The sequence below is a fragment of the Stegodyphus dumicola genome, chromosome 1 (genome assembly GCF_044657685.1).
Source record: "Stegodyphus dumicola isolate Sdum_Otavi_A_Nest chromosome 1, ASM4465768v1".
In the NCBI taxonomy this organism is placed as follows: domain Eukaryota; kingdom Metazoa; phylum Arthropoda; class Arachnida; order Araneae; family Eresidae; genus Stegodyphus; species Stegodyphus dumicola.
The window spans coordinates 98,721,719-98,740,974 of NC_140768.1; the positions used below are offsets into that span (position 1 = coordinate 98,721,719).

Sequence of the window (19,256 nt, forward strand, 5' to 3'; positions counted from 1 at the left end):
TAGACTTTAAATTCATGGGGAAAATTGTAATTAGTTCCATATTTCAGAAATATTAAATGCGTATGAACAAATGAAAGCTGTTTGATAACATTTATAAGAAAGGTTTAGATTTCAAAAAGTCTTTTAAGAAAATAGACCTTTGCGAAAGCTTTGAAAAACTACCAAAATGTTGGCAGAAAGTCATAGATTTGGGTGTTGATTACTACGTGCATTGAAGGTTTTGCTTTAATATTTTTTTCTAACTTTATTAAGAACATTTTTTGACAGAAAACTTTTGTTACAACCAGGTAAATACGATGTAAAGGCCAAGATTGGAACTGTGCAAGTCTGGATTTTGGATTTTCCAGATTTTAGATGTTTAAATCTAGTAAGATACACGAAGAAATTCTAAAATTAAAAATATGAAGTACTTGTTCACGATTTTAAAAGAATCAAAATTTGCACACACACACACACACACACACACACACACACACACAAAAAAAAAAAAAAACGCTCAATATTTATTTGTTTGCTTTATTAAACCTTTCTTTCAGTGCCATTTGTTTGACTTGTTTTTTATGCTAATACTTTAATTTTACAGATAGACATAATTTCTTGTTCAGTTCCAGCTCCATTAAATTCTTGTTCAGTTCCAAGTTAAGTCTTGTAACTGCCAGTTTGAAATTTTCCATTAAATTGTGAATTGAAATTCTTTCATCATCAACTACCTGTCTGTCATTTTCTTCCTGTTGGTAGTGATATTTTGGGGGGATTTAGAACCAAACTGCAGATTTCATCATCTGTTAGTTGACCGATTATTGGGGCATTGTCATCACAATGGGAAACTTTGGTTATATCATCTTCATTTATAACCATTTCTTTACAAATTCCCAGTAATTGAAAAATTCACTTTTAGTTTATGATATTCCAAAACCTTCAAATTCATGGCTATCATCATAAAGCTTAGCTAGCATCCACTATTCACTATTGGCAATTAAAGATGTGTTGTTCTGCCAAATTTTGTTTTTCTTCTGTTGTGCACTGAGGAAATTAAGCTTGAATTATGTTAGTTATTTATTATACTTAATCTATTTTCTGCATTTGCTTAAGGCTTGTCCAAGTCTAAAATTAATAAATTCCCACATATACTTAAGGCTTGTGTAAACAACAAATCATTTATTTTTTCTTAATTCAAACAGAACTAAAATGTAATCATGTAATCTTTTGGCCTGCGAATATCATTTACAAGGCTTATGGAAAGAAATTTTTGTTAAATTTTTCTTTGTCAATTCACTCAACACTTACAACACATTTGGTTGAAGTCTGTAATATAAGTCACTGAGACTAATGTCAACATAAAAGGTTACCATGCTGTTTGGTATTTAATTGTAAATATTTGAAAAATATGTAAATATGTTTTAGACACCACTGTGTGAGTCATTTCTCAAGCTACTATGAGTCATGGTGATGAAAACGAAAATGGTAAAAATTTATTTGCCAGATTGACGTCGGAGATGAGTTATTCAGTAGATGTAAAATTAGTGATGAATTTGAGTATAGTATGTATCGAGCAAAAAGGTGGCTATAGAGCCAAATTATTATCATGCAGATTTATGTGAATAAATAATTGCATTTCTTCAACATGGAGGTGTTTTATTTAATGCTGATGTGAAATTAAGAATCAGGTCCCTCCATATGCATTATTATGGAAAAATGTCTACTATACATGCATGAAGCATTAAGCATGTTATAAAGCAACATGCTACTCTCTGAACCTATTTCTTTTTCCTAATATGCAAAAAAATTCTTTTTGAAAGAACTTTCTGAGGGTCAGGAAGTTTGGTTATGAGATCACAAATATTGAACATACAGATTTCAGATTTTGTACTGTATTACTTTTTCAGATTTTGTACTGTATTACTGAATGACAGGAAGCCAATTAAATTTCCTTCTTGATTTCAACTAATAATTAAATTTAGGTAGGTTCTGTTTTGTAGGTAATAATTCTTTAGGTAGGTTAATTTAGTAGGTTCTGTACTTGATTTTTATTTATTTTATCCTGGATTAAATTTTTGCAAAATTCTTTTTTTTTTTATGCTCCTAAATCATTTACATTTCCTCTTTCTCTTGTTTAATTTGTTAAATGTTTTTCAATTTGGATTTTATTTATCTTCTTTGAAGTTACTGTTAATTTTTTCCAAATAATATTAAATTAAAAATTTAACATTCATTTTATAAAATAATATAATATTTCATTGAGAAATTATACAAACTTCAAGGTTAGCACCCAGATTAATGTACGAAATGTAAATTATTTATCACACACATAATTGAATGCTTTCCTTAATTTCTTTCAATATTATGAATCAGATCTCTAATATGTATTTTATTTTATTTATTTATTTACTTACTTATTTATTTTAGTATCTTTGCATCAAAAAATCTTTATAACATTTTTTTTTTTTTTTTTTTTAGGTTCCAAGTCTTCAAGAGATTCAATCTCGATTAGCATACGTCAGCTGTGTAAAGCAATTGGACCAAATCAAACGGAGTGATTATTGCACATATATAAGACCACCTATTGATAAATACAAGACGTTACAGTTTGGAAGTTTTGATGAAATTATGGTTTGTATTTCATTAATTTTTTTACATTATTATTTAACCATTCAAATGGTTATGACTTTATTTTATTTTATATTATTACCATTCAAATGGTTAATTACCATTCAAATGGTTATGACTTTATTTTATATTATTACCATTCAAATGGTTATGACTTTATTTTATTTTATATTATTACCATTCAAATGGTTAAATAATACCATCCAGTTTTGTAATCATTCAAATGTTGTAGTTAGGTTACATTTATAAAATTTTTTACAGTATTTTATTTTAATATTTTTTTCTATAGACTTCAGAATTGTTAGATGATTTGTTAATTTAAAAAAAATATTCTTATACAAGTTTTCCATAAATTATTTCAGAACTTCGAAAATTGTTTGAAAGTTCATTTTTAATATATTTTATTTTTTATTCATACAATAATAGTTTGGTTGAATCAGATTTGGTGCAATAAGTAATTAGTAATGTGTCAGTGTCATTGTAAAAAAAAAAAGTTACACAGTAATCATGCCATGAAACTGTGCAGTTTTACTACAAGAAGTAAAAATTGTTTTTAGTGTAAAGAGAAAACAAAAGAAAATAATAAAAAGCATGATGCATTTAATAAATGTGCCAAATAAAGTGTGCTGTGAGCTAAAACTTTTGAGTACCATTCTGTAGAATATATGCAAAGTAGTAACACCTTATTAAACATAAGATGTTCTTATATTATTATCAACCCTGATTTATGTAAAAAAGAGGTGTTTTTTAAGTCAGTATTGTAGAGGTCCCCAACTGTATGTCAGCAAGCAGCACTGCACCTGGCAGTAGTTTATATGTGTTTACTGCTTTGGGACCATGATAAAAAAAAATATGTACGTTTTCAGTAAAATGTTACATGCAATTTTTTTACAGTTAGTAATTAATTAGAGAAATGTAAGCATATTTTTTTAAACGATTTGTTTATAATTATATATATTTATGATTTTAAATGTGTTTGCGAGATATCTTGGTTTGAAGGTGTGATCCTAGCTATTTTGTCATTTTGTCCCAGTTATCTGTTAGAAATTAAAATGTATCAAATATACTCACATTAAAATATTTTTAATGCATTAAAAATATTTTAATGCCTCCCTGTACTACTGCTCTCTATGCAGCTCTTCATGTATGGTGCCATATGCAGGCTGTAATTATTTGTTCTGCATTGTGATGCAATTTGCGAAGGGGAATCCCCATTTAATGAGCATTCCCAGAATTACCCGTTATACTTATGGCTAGTTATATGCTCAAATGTTTAGGACACATGTTTCCTACTTTATTGTTGGTGTCTTCTACTTCATATAATAATACTGTGCTAAATTTGTGACATTTATTCATACATTCATATTAAATTAATTTTGATCCCAAAATGAATTACTCAAAGACAAAGAATCTATAATTTTAATACTGACTTTGAAGAATCTTATTGTTTCTGCTCTGTAGCAGTAGCATTGCAGTGCTGAAAAAACATAATGTTGAATATCACTTTCAGCAACCCATGTGACTTTTAATGTGACCTATTTACTTAAATCTGAAGTTAAGAATGAAGAAAGTAAAATCAAATCTATTTGCCCAGCAATCAGTTTTCATTAAGCCTGTGGTAAAATGTAAAAATGTTCACTATTGCTTCTTGTAAAATTTCTCACATGCTCACAAAAAAGAAAGAGGCTCCCCATGGTGGTAAAATGTTAAAAGAAGTATTTTTAATGGTGCTGATTGCTAATTTGAGGAATTTTCTAATAAGCATGAGATTATGTCAACAATACAAGATATGAAGCTTCCAGGTAATACCATCACATGAAGAATACATGCCACTTTGATACAGGTATGCAAACTCAGTTGAAGTATGACTTGGAAAACTTTACTATTAAAGAAGGTGTACTGAAAATATTACCCATGAAAGGATGAACGAGAAGGGAAGATACCTATAACATATTTACTGCATATGTAAAGTCAACAGATATCCCTCCTCACAAGCTGTTGGTGATAACCGATGAGACACCAGCAATTGTTGGTAATGTTAATGGATTTATTGCCCTTTGTAATAAATATAAATCATTTCTGAACGCTTATGTCACATAAGTGTATCATCCATCAGGAAACTTGGTGTAGAAGATTGCCTCTCAGCAATGTCATGAAAATTGGAAAAACAGTAAAATTCATCCAAACATTCTTTTTGCACTATCCCCTTTTCAAGCCATCGTAGAAAATCCTGAAGATCCTGATCTCATTCTCTGTATCGAAGTGCATTGTCTTAATAAAAGCCAATCTAATTCAGAAGTCAAACAACAAAAATCAGCGTTATATTTACAAAACTTTCGCAGGACTAGTTTCGATGGTTTTACCGAACCACCATCCTCAGCTGCAAAACCGCATGAAGCAGTAGTCGGTGAAATGCAATGCCAAATATCATATTGACTTTAAGAATTACCTTGTTTATAAAGAATTCTTAATTTTTATATCTCAAGTTATATTTTTGGAATATTTTTATGTGCATTATAAACTATAAAATTACCTCCAAAAAAAATGTTCCTGTTGTCCCACTGGTATTCTAGAATGCCCTCTTGGGTAGAAAAAGTTTGACGATCTATGGAGTATTGTGTTAGCATTTATTATACGAAAAAAATGATTAACAGTAATTGTATTAAAGTATTAAATTATAATTTTTTAAATACTTTTCTAAATGTGTACTTTATTTATTTATTTTTTCCAATAGGAAGTTGGATATAACCATGGCAAAACATTATTCCCTACTATGAAAATGGGACACAGATCATTGCACAATTTGCTTCATAATGAAATAAATAAACCCTATCAGCAGGTAATTCATTTTATTTTCCTAGGATTTCAAAATGTGCTGCTATTTAAACTCTTGTATTAAAATATACTTTTCCTGTTCCTCTGAGAAGTAATTTCCTGAAGAAGCCTGTGATAATAATTACCTGAGTGGCCTCGTATTGTTTAAAATGTTTTGTTATTCTTTCAGAAACTTCTGTTCCCCTTCCAGTTGCACTTGATAAAAAGCCATTTACCAGTTATTAGATTTCATGCTTTTAAAATATGTTTAATTGTAAATTTACATTAGGAAACTTCAGTTTCCATCAGTCTTGACACTGTTATCATGTCAGAGAAAAAATAGATGAATAATAGAAACTCCCAGCACCATATTTGAGCAGTTTATAAAAAAATACATTTTTAGCATGTTTCATCATATAGTGTCAAAGATTAGGATTGAAAATTGGTCACATTCTAACTCATTAACCTGTTTATTCCAGACATTAAAAAAGGAATATAAGTCAATCCAAAACTATCTTCAACTACAATATACTATCAGGATGCTTGTTCAGGGTGCTTTAAATGTCAGCTCTATTTAAAATAAAATGGGGTACTGCCTGTTTTTATTTCTTAGCTGAAATTTATATAGTATAAAAAAAGCAGTACATAGTCCTATGGAACAAGATAGTTCTTTATTATTTCAGATACTGTATATCATATTCTCATGTGTATAAGCCGCACTCTTAGCTTTTATGTCTAATGCATATTATAAAAAAATGGGTATTGGGGCGATGAATACCTGTCTGCCATTTACAATATATTTTTTTAATTGGAGGTGTGTAAGCAGCTAAAATGAAAGCAGCACTTACCATATACTGAGTCAAAATTTCTATTATTGCTAAAAGGAAACACGTTTTTGTGTTCAGTATCTCTTCAGTAGTTGGATGATTAGTAGTATCACTATTGCTGGTACTTGTATTTCACACCATGTTACCATAACCTGCAACCACAACTAAACTTTGTGTAGTCCTATGCAATGTTCACTAAACAACAGTGGATTTTATGATCAGTCATTAAATATGCCCTGTTATGTTACAAATACTGCTGGTTGCCATTTGTTTGTTACCTAACATTTGCTTGAATAAGCTGCACCCAGTTTTCATCTGCTTTTTGCAGGAAAATTTGCAGCTGATACATGAGAGGATATGGTGAGTACACAATTAAAGCTATACAGTATCTAGATGTGTAACTAAACTTTTGAATGGTTGAGTTGGATACAGGTATGTTAAATGCCTATATGTTTTCAATAGTGTTTTGATAAAGTGTCAGAATTTATTAGATTTCTGTTTGACATTGCTCTTTTTAAATAATTATGTTTAATTATAAATGGACATTTGAGAGTTCAAGCAGAAACAAGTGAAAAATATAAGCTATGAAGAATTTAATATGCATATAATATGCATATTATAAAAATTATTTTATGTCAGTATTATTACACACAAATTATTTTATGTCAATGTCTTTTTAGATATTATTGTGATCATTTACTAAACATGTATGGTTTAAGCACCCGAGGTATCGATATATAATAATTTATTTTCTGGACTTCTTTTGAAGTAAATGAAATGTAAGAGAAGCATACAAACTTTAAAGTAAGCCATGTTGATCTCTTAATAAATAATGTGGTTCATTAAAGGAAAGACTGTTGTAAGGTTACTTTGTGATTGTTGTCTAGTTATTTTAAATCACTACAGCACTACTAATCTAAAGTTGAAATTTTCATATTTCTTTTGAGGGGGATGTTTTTTTCCTTTCTTATTGTAATGCCATTAAATTACAATGTGGATTTTAATGGATTTTAAAACAAGCTGAGTTTCAAACAGGTTGGAAAAGAAAAAGGGGGAAGTATAATAAAATATCATGTGTTAAAATTTAAAAATTTTAGAGTCGATAAATCATATAGACAAGCATTAATTTTGCTTTTGTTTACCTTCACAAAGAAAACCCTTTTCATAAGAAGTTTTAATTGTATTTTTTCGTTCCAGTAGGTTTTAAAATTTATCATATTTTAGTATTTTAAATAGTTACATACATAAAATGATTGAAGCTTATTGATATAAAACTTATAATAAATAAAGACTAAGAGTCTTGTGAAATGTAGAAAATTTTGCTTGCACTTAAGTAAATAGGTTGATAATTTGTAATATAAGAATTTCACAATCAATTTAAAACTTCCAGTATCTATCAAATGCTAAGTGTATAAACAAACTTACCATGGTGTGATAAATTCATATTAATTCCATTATGTGTCAGTAGTATTGGGAAAAAAATTATCAATCTAAATTTTGCTTCATTAACTAGCAGTGCCTATAAAATTAGAACATCAGATAGAACTGTTTAGGCCATCAGATATTAAAAAAGTTACATTCAAATTAATGTTTTAATCTTTTAAATTTATTTGTCTTATAAGTGCATTTTGTTTAATTTGAATTAATATATAAATGTTAGACAAACGTTTTAGACTGCAATCTATTTTCTTCTGTGACATAGAATTCTCCACTGTAAAAATTTTGCATTGCCCTTTGCATATATGAGAAGACGCATATCATTCTCCTTCAGTGATAATTTTAGTAGATTATGTAGTTTTTGCATGTATTGATTTAGTGTCTTTTTTATGGATTGTAGAAAGGAACCCTTAGAAATGCTTCATTCACTGATTTAGCAGAAATGGTGTGCCAAATTAAGAGGCCGCACAAGTATAAAGTATACGAAGGTATGATTATATCAGTACTTTTTTATATGTGTTAATTTATTTATTTGATAATTAACCCTTTGATGGTTATGAACGAGTTCAGCTCGCAATCGAATCGTGCTTCATAATGCGGGCAAACAAGTTCCGCTCGGGAGCAAGATTTTGACCGAAATGGTTAGTAACGAGCACTACTCGCGTAGTGAAATTTTTCCCCAATGCGCACTGATGAGCTGACTTCGTTCGCCATTATTATTCTGCACTGATTGTGTTTCAAATGAATTATTAAACGAATTTAGTTAGTTTTACTGTCTACAGATGTCTACAGATGTATAATGTTAAAAGTCATAAAATGGTGAGTAATTAAAATGTGTAAAATATGCATTTAAACAAGAAATAAGGTAATTAAAGTATATATATAAAATATTTATAAAGCATAAGCTGTTTAAATACTTTATAGAGCATTTTTAAACAATGTGTTGATACTTCGGAAATTTCATGGATTTAGGCTTAGTAGCAAAAAAGCCCCCGGCCCTGGAGAGACGCTCGCGGAAGACACTGCCGGCCTCCGTGATAAGCGCACGTTTTCGCTACCCGGCTCGAAGGGGTTAAGAGCAAAGAACGTTCCAGAACTCATCATTGGAGTGAAACTAATTCAAATGAATTGAGAGTATTTTTTGCAATATTAATTTTGCAAGGAATAATTATGAAACCAACTGTGAGAATGTATTGGTAAAAAAAAAAGTTAATTGAAACTCCTAGTTTTTCTAACATCATGAGTTCGAGAAGTTTGATCTTATTATGCAATTTATTCATTTTGATAGGAATGAAAGCACTGATTCTTCTCATCCTCAGCCAAAACTAAAAAAAAAATATGGACCGTTTTAAATTACTTACAGAAAAAATTTTCGGAAGTTTATACACCCGAACAAGACATATGTATTGATGAAAGTCTATTGCTGTATAAAGGGAGACTTTCTTCGACCCAATACTTACCTCTTAAAAGGGCCAGATTTGGTATCAAGATGTTTATGTGAATCTCATAGTGGATATGGTGGTCTATTATAATTTATGTTGGTAAAGGCACAGATATATCTGAAGAAAATAAAGAATGTTCGTTTTCTACTCAGGTAGTTTTGACATTGTCTAAGCCGCTATTAAACAAAGGATACTGCCTTACTATGGATAATTACTACAACTCTCCCGAGTTAGGGGAGATGTTATTGAAATCTAAAACTGATTTTTTTTGGAACATTAAGACCTAACAGAAAAGATCTACCAAAGGAACTGAAAACAAAAAAGCTTAAAAAGGGAGACTTACTTGCCTATCAAAGAGGTAAGATGATGATCATGCGATGGAGAGATAAAAAATATGTTCATTTTATAAGCTCAATTCATAATCCTGAAATCATAAAAGTCCCAAATAAATTGAAAAATGTGGAAATAGAGAAGCCTAATATTGCTTTAGATTATAATAATAAGATGGGCGGCGTAGATCGCATGGATCAACAAATTGGATACTATGATGTAACCCGATCTCGACAAAGGAAATATTACAAGAAAATATTTCGTTATTTATTGGACATAACAATTTTTAATGCTTTTCAGCTGTGGAAAAAAAAGGGGGAATAAAAAATCAAATTTGGAATTCAGAATTGAACTAGCTGAAAGAATTGTTGAGAAATATCACACTCATAGACATTTGAAATTAAAACCTGTTGAAACAGTTTCGAATACTTTAAGATTGTCAGCACGCCACTTTCCTGATTATATTCCACCTACAGAAAAAAAGAAAGAACCTACTAGATGATGTGTGGTATGTTGCAGCAAAAATGATGCTAATGGAAAAAGAATTCGCCGTGAAACACGTACGTATTGCAAAGACTGTAATGCCCCATTATGTGCAATTCCATGTTTTAAAGTATATCACACACAAAAAGATTTTTAGGTAATTACTGTATTTATACTGTGCTTCATAAAGTTTTACATTAGTTGTATTTATTTAGTCCTTTCAATTTAATATTTGTCTTATATTTATAATTAACTATTATTATTTATATAATTGGTTATAATCATTTATAATTAACTATTATTATTTATATAATTGGTTATAATCATTTATAATTAACTATTATTATTTATATAATTGGTTATAATCATTTATAATTTACTGTTTAATAATTATTTTAAAGTACGTAAAAACTGTTATTTATGTACTACAAATACTTTAAGAAATTTTTAAAACACGCGAGGCGAGCTATCTACGGCATCGCCAGAGAAAGGTGACATTTTCGGAAGAACGGCGGGGGAAAACAGCTGCCACTTTCGACTACTGTTTATTCCTAATGCTGCACGAATTAAGTAAATGGAAACTGCTCATTTCCATAACCGTCAAAGGGTTAATATCCTGTTGAGTATGTGTTACAAATAGGTTAATAATTCAGAAATAGTTTTTGAATAAGTTAGGATCATTTATATACAAATATAAAATTAAATATTAAAAATTCTTCGATTTACTTTTTGATGTAGTATCAGATGAAGAAGAGGATTTATATGATCGAGATGTTGGTGGATATACATCAGAACCTGATCCTAGTCTTTTGGGAGATACAGATAAGGTAAATTGATAAATAAATTTTCATTTGTAATTATGAATTGAATTTGTAAATGGTTATTAAATACCTTTCTCTCGGATCATGATTTTCTTTTGAGTATTTCCATGTAACTACATCACATTGTCATTAATACTATTTAATTGATACCTCGCTGCATTTATTTGCTAAAACCAAAAGCAAAATATATAAATGCAGAATTTGTAAGTCATGATTATGTTAATACATTTGAGTTGTAAGTAATAATTTATAACTTTGCTTGGTGAGATAATATTAATGACAGAAAGTCCATTGAAAAGAACTTTTCATTCTCCCATTAAAAATAAAAAAAATAATAAAATAAAAAAAGGTGAGCATGTAATAAATATATTTTTGTGTGTAAACAAAGTAGTTCAAGTTTTTATGATTGAAAGAAATTGAATACTCTTTAATAATCATTATTAAATATTGTGCTTTAATAATCATAGCAGTATATTTTTTTTAAAGTTAACTCTAGGGAGATTTTTGGAGTACTAATGAGGTAACAAGATGGAAGTCAATTTTTGCATTTGAAATTTGAATCTGGCATAATGTGCTGACATCTACCTGACATTTATGGTAATAAGTTATCACCTTCATTGTTAACAACAGACAGCCAATAATTACAGAGAGGGGTTTCATTATTGATAGAGTGAATATGAGAATAGTGTTATTAATCTAATGAAATTTAGTTTGCATATTGCTTTGGTATGCAAATAAACAAATATTTTCCATCATTCCACTGTTCCAGCATCCCATCTGAAGGCCTTTTGTAGGACAGTTTCCCATCCAGCAGCATTAAAAAATATCTGTTTAAGCCACTGTTAAGGAGTTCTCATTAATATGAGATTATATTTACATTAATATTATAATTAGCAAGTAGATACAGTCAAAAGTCGTTAATCCGGACTCGTCAGGACTTCGGCGATTCCGGATTATCGATTTTTCCGGATTATAGATCATCAGTTTAGATCTCGTAAGTTGGCATGCAGAAATTCTAAAATTAAAAATATGAAACTGTAATTTATGAAATAAAGAACAATTATGATCTAAAGGGTATCGAAATTTAAAAAAAAAAAAAAAAAGCTTAATATTTATTTGTTTACTTTATTAAACATTTCTCTCAATGTAAATTGTTTAAGTTGCTTCATTTTATGTGATAGTACTTTCTCTTTAATTCTATAAAAAGACATAATTTCTTGTTCAGTTACAAAGTTCCGCTGTTCAAGTCTCGTTAATTGCTGTGCCGAGAATACCGACTAACTTGTCAATCGAAATTTTTTCGTTTTCACTAACCTCTCTGTCACATTCTTCATGTCTTTATCCATTTTTTGCAGTAATTCCACTTTTTGTTTGTTGGACATCGAAACATACTTTCGTTTTGTAGATCCTTTGGAAGTTCCAGCATCGGAAATTCTATTTGACATAATCGAAAGTTCAAGTTTACTTTTATAAAATTGCTCTTACAGTCTGCAAAAAATAATAAGCGGGATCCAAGTCGAAGATTAAGGAACAACGCAATCATTAACATTAACTGAAATAGATAATTAGATAATTTTAGCTTACGCCGTCCGTTATACATTAAACGCGCAGGCGAAAACGTATTCTGCACTTGCGCACACGCATATGCGCAGTAGTCAAGGTCTTACGCGCATGCGTAAAACGCCTGTGCGCATCTGCCAATGCGGCACATGTGCAGAAAGTTTGTAGCTTTGAGGTCCGGATTATAGATCATTCCAGATTATGGGTGTCCGAATTAACGACTTTTGACTGTATTCATTGTTTTTCAAGTAGCTGGTTAAGTGCTGAATTTTTTTAAATTTTCTATAGTATACACAGGTTGGGATTAAGCAACTATCTCCAATGAAAATTTCTCAAAATATATAGGAAAATAGTCTCAATACTGCTGGCTTTCTAAATTAAAAAAAATTAAACTTTTTTATATGTTTCCTTTAGAGCAAAAAGTCCAATTTTTAAAAATATTTCTGCTTTATTAAATTAAATGCAAAATATCTGACACCTGTATATGGAAATTCATGAGAATATTTGCTATTAATAATTTGTGGGGTTGGCTACATAATTAATAAAAGGTGCTGTTTTAACTATATGATGTAATCACCAAAACAAACTAATTTTATTTTATATTTTTTTCTAAATTTAATGAAAGTCTGACCAGAATTTCCTAGCAATAAGTATTGAAAAGTTATTTAAATCAGTAAATTTGTTCTTTAATATTTTTATGAGTTTTCCATATACAAAACATTTGGTGTTTAACATATTAAAGCATGATGCAAATTTTACTAATTGGACTTTTTGCATTATGTTGACTGTATTAAAATTTAAATTGTGTTTTTAACAAATCTTTCTATTTCTAGTGCTGAAAATTTTCTGTAAAGCTTTTGTTCTTATTTTGAGAAGATCTGTAATTGGAGCGCATGTCTAAAATCAGTATTAAAGGAAATAAAGATTTGCTCTTTTTTTTTTTAATTTTTTATTAAGTATAGTCATGTAGTGTTAATTTTTACTTCCTTGTATAAAGTAAAAAAAGTATTGTAATCACGAAAATTTTCAACTATCAAGTTTCCATGGAAATATTCATTCTGACCATTCCTGAATACATTAACACTACTTTTTTAGTGATGTCTATACATATGGGCATATTCACACTTGTCATCAAAGGACTCTTTATTTCAAAATGCATTTAAAATGGGTTTTTTTATGACATCTGTAGATACATACATATGTATACTGGTCATCAAAATTAGGGGATTATGACATAAATAAAACATAACTGATACTTAAAATTATTCATAGAAATTTGTACAAAATTATTAGAGTATTAGTTAATGTAAATTACAATATTTGATAGTTGATTATTTCCAAAATATTAGAATTAAAGATTAAAATTTGAAAATGATGAAAAAATTTAGTCACCTCTTGTGGGGAAAAAAATTCTTTAATATGGTGTATGGTCACCTTGGACAGATATGCATACCTCACATCTTGATTTCCTAGGCTTTACCAAAATGCTAATCAAATATTGTTGAATTGCACCCAATTTTCTAAAAGTGCACTTTTCAACTCCTGGAGGATCTGAGAGGAATTTGACAGGCTGAAATTTGGCCCCTTAAGACATTCCTTACATGCTAAAACGGGTTCAAGTCGGATGAGTAAGGTGACCAGTTCATTCAAATGATATCTTCTGTTTGCAAGTATTCTATGTTCGATGATGATGAGCATTGTCATTCATAAGCAAAATCTCTGGGCCAACAGCACCCCTAAACAGCCTAACTAGGGTTCCAATACCTTGTTCCACATATCTTTGAGCTGTGATAGAATCTCCTTGAAAAAATGCAGTTTGGTGCTTGACAGCCATTTGTCAGAATTCCTTTCCAAACCATTAAATTGCAGTCATGGAAACAGGATGTTTCATTGACAAAGAAAGGCAAGTTTTGTGTTCTTCCTCTCTTCAGATCAAAATACATCTAGAATTACTATTCAGACTGTATCTAGGCTTGTTTATAAGCAAAACTCGGGCCCATTCGTTTTGGCTGCATTGAACCTGACAACGGCAGCAGTTTAAACGGGCCCCTCTGAGTGAGTGAGACACAAACCATTGGTTTCCTCACATAGAGGCCAACATTCTCACATCGAGCTCCTGTGGCAGCCTGAAGGTCTAAACCAAATATCTTGTAGTTGCTTCATGGTTTCTTCGAGCCAACAATGACAGAAACTGCCTTCTGATGTAGTTATTGCTCTTGATCACCCTTGAGCAGGCTGCCTATCAACTGGTCCATTGCTTAAAAAGTGGCTAAAATCTCTTGCTATGACACTGAGGGGTATTCTGATTTTGGGCTACCTGCATTTATGTTTGATGCCCCTCAATTCTGCCAATTAATCACCACTTTTGACCTTCACTTAACTGATGCCTTTTTGAGCCATAACGACTGAATACTAATCACTCTCAGAAATCACATTCACTATAAACAACACAACAGACCAGAATTCCAGCCTGCATCCATTGTGCACATCACTGTCAGTCACCAAATTTGCATATTCCCAGTGCTAATGTATGCGTAGAAATGCAATTTTGTGTTCAATTGTATTTAACTAACATAAATAATTACAGCATTGAGCATTGATTGCAACATTAAGATAGTGAGTATGTTTTTTTCTCATTATACATTAATGAGGTAATTATTTAATGAGTTAATAATTAATTTAAAGAATTAATGAGTTAATAATTAAAGGATAATGAGTTTTCTCATTATCCTTTAAATCTATTATCCAGTATATCTTGCATAACCTGAAAATGATTTGCCATACAACGTTAAAATTTTGTATATGGGACTGTTGTAACATTTAATTGTGCATCTCCCTTTTTTATTGCCATTGGCAGTCCCAAACGTATATATATATATATATATATATATATATATATATATACAGTGCTTGACATTAAAAATGCAACACCAAGAAGGAGTGGTCAGAAAGTGAGGGAATTCAGAAAAAAGACAGAGACAGCAAGCAGCAATAAGTGATCTTTATTTCAAAATGATAGTCGAAATACAGAGCGAGAATGGCGTCACCTGAGAAGGATGTAGGACCACCGTGGACAGCTATGCATGAAGAAGCACATCTAGGCATAGAGTCGATAAGAGTGGGGATGGTGTCCTGAGGGACAGCTCTCTATTCCCTTTCAACCATTTGCCACAGTTCGTCTTCTGAACGAGGCAGGGGCAGTGTCTGCAAATGGCGTCTAATCACATCCCACACATGTTCGATTGGTGACAGGTCAGGAGAGACCAGTAGCCAGGGAAGTATCTGTATACCTTGCAGAGCATGTTGGCAGATGCGAGCACTGTGTGGTCGGGTGTTATCCTGCTGAAAAATTGCATTAGGCAGCCACTGAAGGTAGGGGATTCCCACCGGCTGCAGTACATTATCCAAGTATCGTTGCGCCGTCATAGTGCCTTGAATACGAACTAGAGGTGACCTGGCAATAGCGCCGCAAACCATTATGCCACATTGTCACGCGGTGGGGCATTCCACAGCTACTGCTGGGTTAGATCTGTCTCCACATTGAAGCCACACACATATGCGTTGACTGTCCCTGGATAAACAGAAGCGTGACTCATCTGAGAACACGATGTTTTGCCATTCTGTCATCCACATCGCTTCAGTCTGGCACCATTCTAAACATTGGCGTCTATGCTGTAGGGTCAATGGCAATCTTCTTAACGGATGCCGTGAGTGCAGGCCACGTTCAACCAATCGACGGGAAATTGTTCTGGTTAACATGGGAACATCCAGGGTATCTTGCACATGCTGCAGAATCATGGTACAAGTGACATGCGGGACCGCCACAGCTTGTCGGCGAATGCGTCAATTTACGCGTGCTGGCGTCACTTTGGCTGCACCTGCACCCCTCCTTCTTCCCACATTTTCTTGTTTCAACCATGTTCGCCATAGCCGATGCATCGTGCTCACATCCATGTGGGTATCAGCTATGATTTGACATAATCGCCCTTCTCAGTCCGATCACCATACCCCTCGTAAAATCATCTATCTGCTGGAAGTGCCTTCATTGACTGCAGCCTGGCATTCTCTCCTATTACATGTATTCTCCAGGGCAGAAACCAACTTTCTTCAATAATTCGTCTGGCAGAAATAACAACACAAACATTGCCCATTGTGCATGTTCCTTCCTTTATATCTTACTTCACGTGCATCGGAGAGCTGCGCATTTCACATCATTCCCATAACTCAGTGACGTGCATGTACTCTAAAATTTGCATAAATTTCGGACCATTCCTTCTTGGTGTTGCATTTTCAATGTCGAGCAGCGTATGTATGTGTGTGTGTATAGCCATCTCCTTACTTGGCTATTATTTTTGTAGACTTTAACTGACTAAAATACTCATGTTTGGGCTAATTGAAATTTTAATCTTAACAAATAATGAAATATAACTTTTAATGTGGTCTCCTAGTTCCTATACTCATTATTGAAAAATAAAAATTCAAGAAGTTTTACTTCCTTATGACAGAAATTGCCTGAGCACTTTTTGATGTCATTCTCAACTTGCCTTGTGAAATCAGTTATCTAATTTAGAATTTGAAGAAATAAGTTTAAATGAAGTTCATCATTTATTACACATTTTCAAAGTGTATAATTTAATAGGCTTTTTAAGGAAGTCTTGGTGCTAACATCAGACTATTTTCATACGTCAAATAAAACAAGCTGTGACTTACATTATGTGCATGAGTGAAAGGTAGAAAACAAGTAACTGATTTCTTATTTTAAGTGTTTTCAATGAGTAAATAAATTATGAGTTGAAAGATTGCAAAAGGATAATGATCAAACACTACCTGTTTTGCTTGCAGTTAATGTTGAAATTTAAAAAATTTCCTTTTTATGATAGATTGTAATAAAAGTGAGTATAATATTACGTTACTATTTATTCTGTTATCGAGTTGCGTGTCAAATTCAGAATCTTTTTATACATCTCTATGTATTTTTGAATAAATTGATACAATATTGTAGCTGATTATTTTCGTCATATATAGTTATATTGATTTAATATGATTCCGTTAATCTATGTATGAAGGAGATAATTTCTAATTAATATTTGATAATGGATTCATTTTTCACATGCTGTTGTAATTTTAATATATAACAACATCATTTTTTTTTTTTTTTTTTTTTTTTTTTTTTTTTTTTTTTTTTAACTTTAAAGGAAGATGATGCTGAAGAAGATTTTACTTCCTCGCAACATGATAATGTAGGGTCATTATCTGATGTTGAATATTCAACAGAGAGGGATTTATGATTTGAACTCTATTATAGATAATTTATTAATTTATGCTTGTTTCATATATTGTAAATATTTGAATTTTTAGATATGTTTTTGAGATATATATATATGTATTTATCTGTGTAAGTATTCTGATTGTACAGTTAAAAAAGGTATTATGTATTAATTCAAATGCAGCCCAAAAATAAATCTCTTGTATATGATATCAGAAAGAATATATATTTATTTCCATTTATTTTTTTGTCAATAAAGCTTTGTAAAAAAAATTGAAGTTTTTGTGAAATGATGTATTTTAATTGTATATAAAACGTATGGCATTTGATTTTTTTCTTAGATAGTTTTTTTAATTATTATTTCCAGATATAATGTTTTTTTTTTTTTAACTTTCTGGATGTGAATATGTGTCATTTGTCATATTTCTTAAGTATCCTAAACTATTTTATTTTTGTATGTGCATATATATCTATATCCGTTCTTATAATATTATGAAATTTTTAGTAAGATTTCCCATCCTTTATGTTCATGATGCTGAATTTTAGAGTATTAACATATAGGCATTAGAGAGAAGAGTCGTATATGCTATACAGATGGTTCATCTGATGAGACAATTACTAATGGAGGTTCTGACTACTCCAGATACTACTTATCAACACAAAATTGGCACTAGAGCCATAGTCTCTTAACTCCACTTGTGAGCATCTGGCAATAAAGAAGGCCTATATAGAGATCCCTTCCCATTTCTGAGCAAGCAAAAGGAATCCTTGTCTTCTGTGATGGCTCAAAGGCTGGAAGCTCCCTGTTCACCAACAAGATTGATTCACTTTCACGAAAATAGGCTTAAAAAGTTAGATAAAGTCTGCATTCAGTGGTTGCTAGCGTATGTCAACATCACAGGTAACAAAAAGACAGATAAAGTGGCAAAAGATGCTCAAAATTTCATCAATAATAATAACATAAATATCACTCTCTTGGTCGGAAATGCCGTGGCCAAATATGGATTGAAGGGTCTTTCAATTCCAATAAAGTATCAACTTCATAACATCAATGGAGATCAACTTATAACCCAAAAAACCTTTGCCAGACTTAGAACTAGCATCATGGAGGATTGAAAATTGACAGATAGGGTAGGAAGATCTACAGGAACTGTGGTAACTGCCAAGACACAGAATTGACAACTGACTTAATTATTGGGCTATCTGTGTGAATTCTTAAAAATTGGGGTCTTGTTTAAGAGACTGAACCTCTCTGGCATTACAGAGGCATTGAAAATTGACAGATAGGGTAGGAAAATATACAGGAACATGGTAACTGCTCAGACAGAGACCTGACAACTGACTTTATTGTTGTGTCATCCTCACTGAATTCTTAAAAGTCGGGGTCTTGTTTAAGAGACTGAACCTCTATGATGATAATATTTTGCAGATTGCCAGGGTTGTCATCTTCGCCCATGGGACTATGTGAGTAAACGTTATCATAGATATGATAACAGCAGCAACTTTAGAGAGAAGAGCGTTTATTTTCTCTAATATGTGTATTCAATTCTCTAAAATCTGCGAGAAGCATGCCAATGTGTTCTAATTTAGGCTATGCATTAATATTTAATATTGTTAATTTTTTCTTTAAAATGCACTTTATAAGAATTAATTAGGTAAAAAATATGAT

At 31.2% G+C, this 19,256-nt stretch overlaps 1 protein-coding gene across 5 annotated transcripts in view; it reads left to right on the forward strand.

Moving 5' to 3' along the window:
- sws (patatin like phospholipase domain containing sws) overlaps window positions 1-17,877 on the forward strand; it is a 149,908-nt gene extending 132,031 nt beyond the window's left edge. For 3 of the 5 annotated variants that reach the window (XM_085818055.1, XM_085818044.1, XM_085818082.1), the window contains 5 exons: window positions 2,458-2,610; window positions 5,342-5,446; window positions 8,086-8,173; window positions 10,679-10,767; window positions 17,517-17,877. In XM_085818055.1, coding sequence (XP_085674181.1) covers window positions 2,458-2,610; window positions 5,342-5,446; window positions 8,086-8,173; window positions 10,679-10,767; window positions 17,517-17,609 — 528 coding nt within the window. In that variant the 3' untranslated portion in view covers window positions 17,610-17,877. Of the gene's footprint in view, window positions 1-2,457; window positions 2,611-5,341; window positions 5,447-8,085; window positions 8,174-10,678; window positions 10,768-11,247; window positions 11,359-13,154; window positions 13,259-17,516 lie in introns of those variants that run through there. The other 2 variants (XR_015041570.1, XM_085818071.1) reach the window with 2 other exon arrangements.
- Window positions 17,878-19,256: the final 1,379 nt, after the last annotated feature.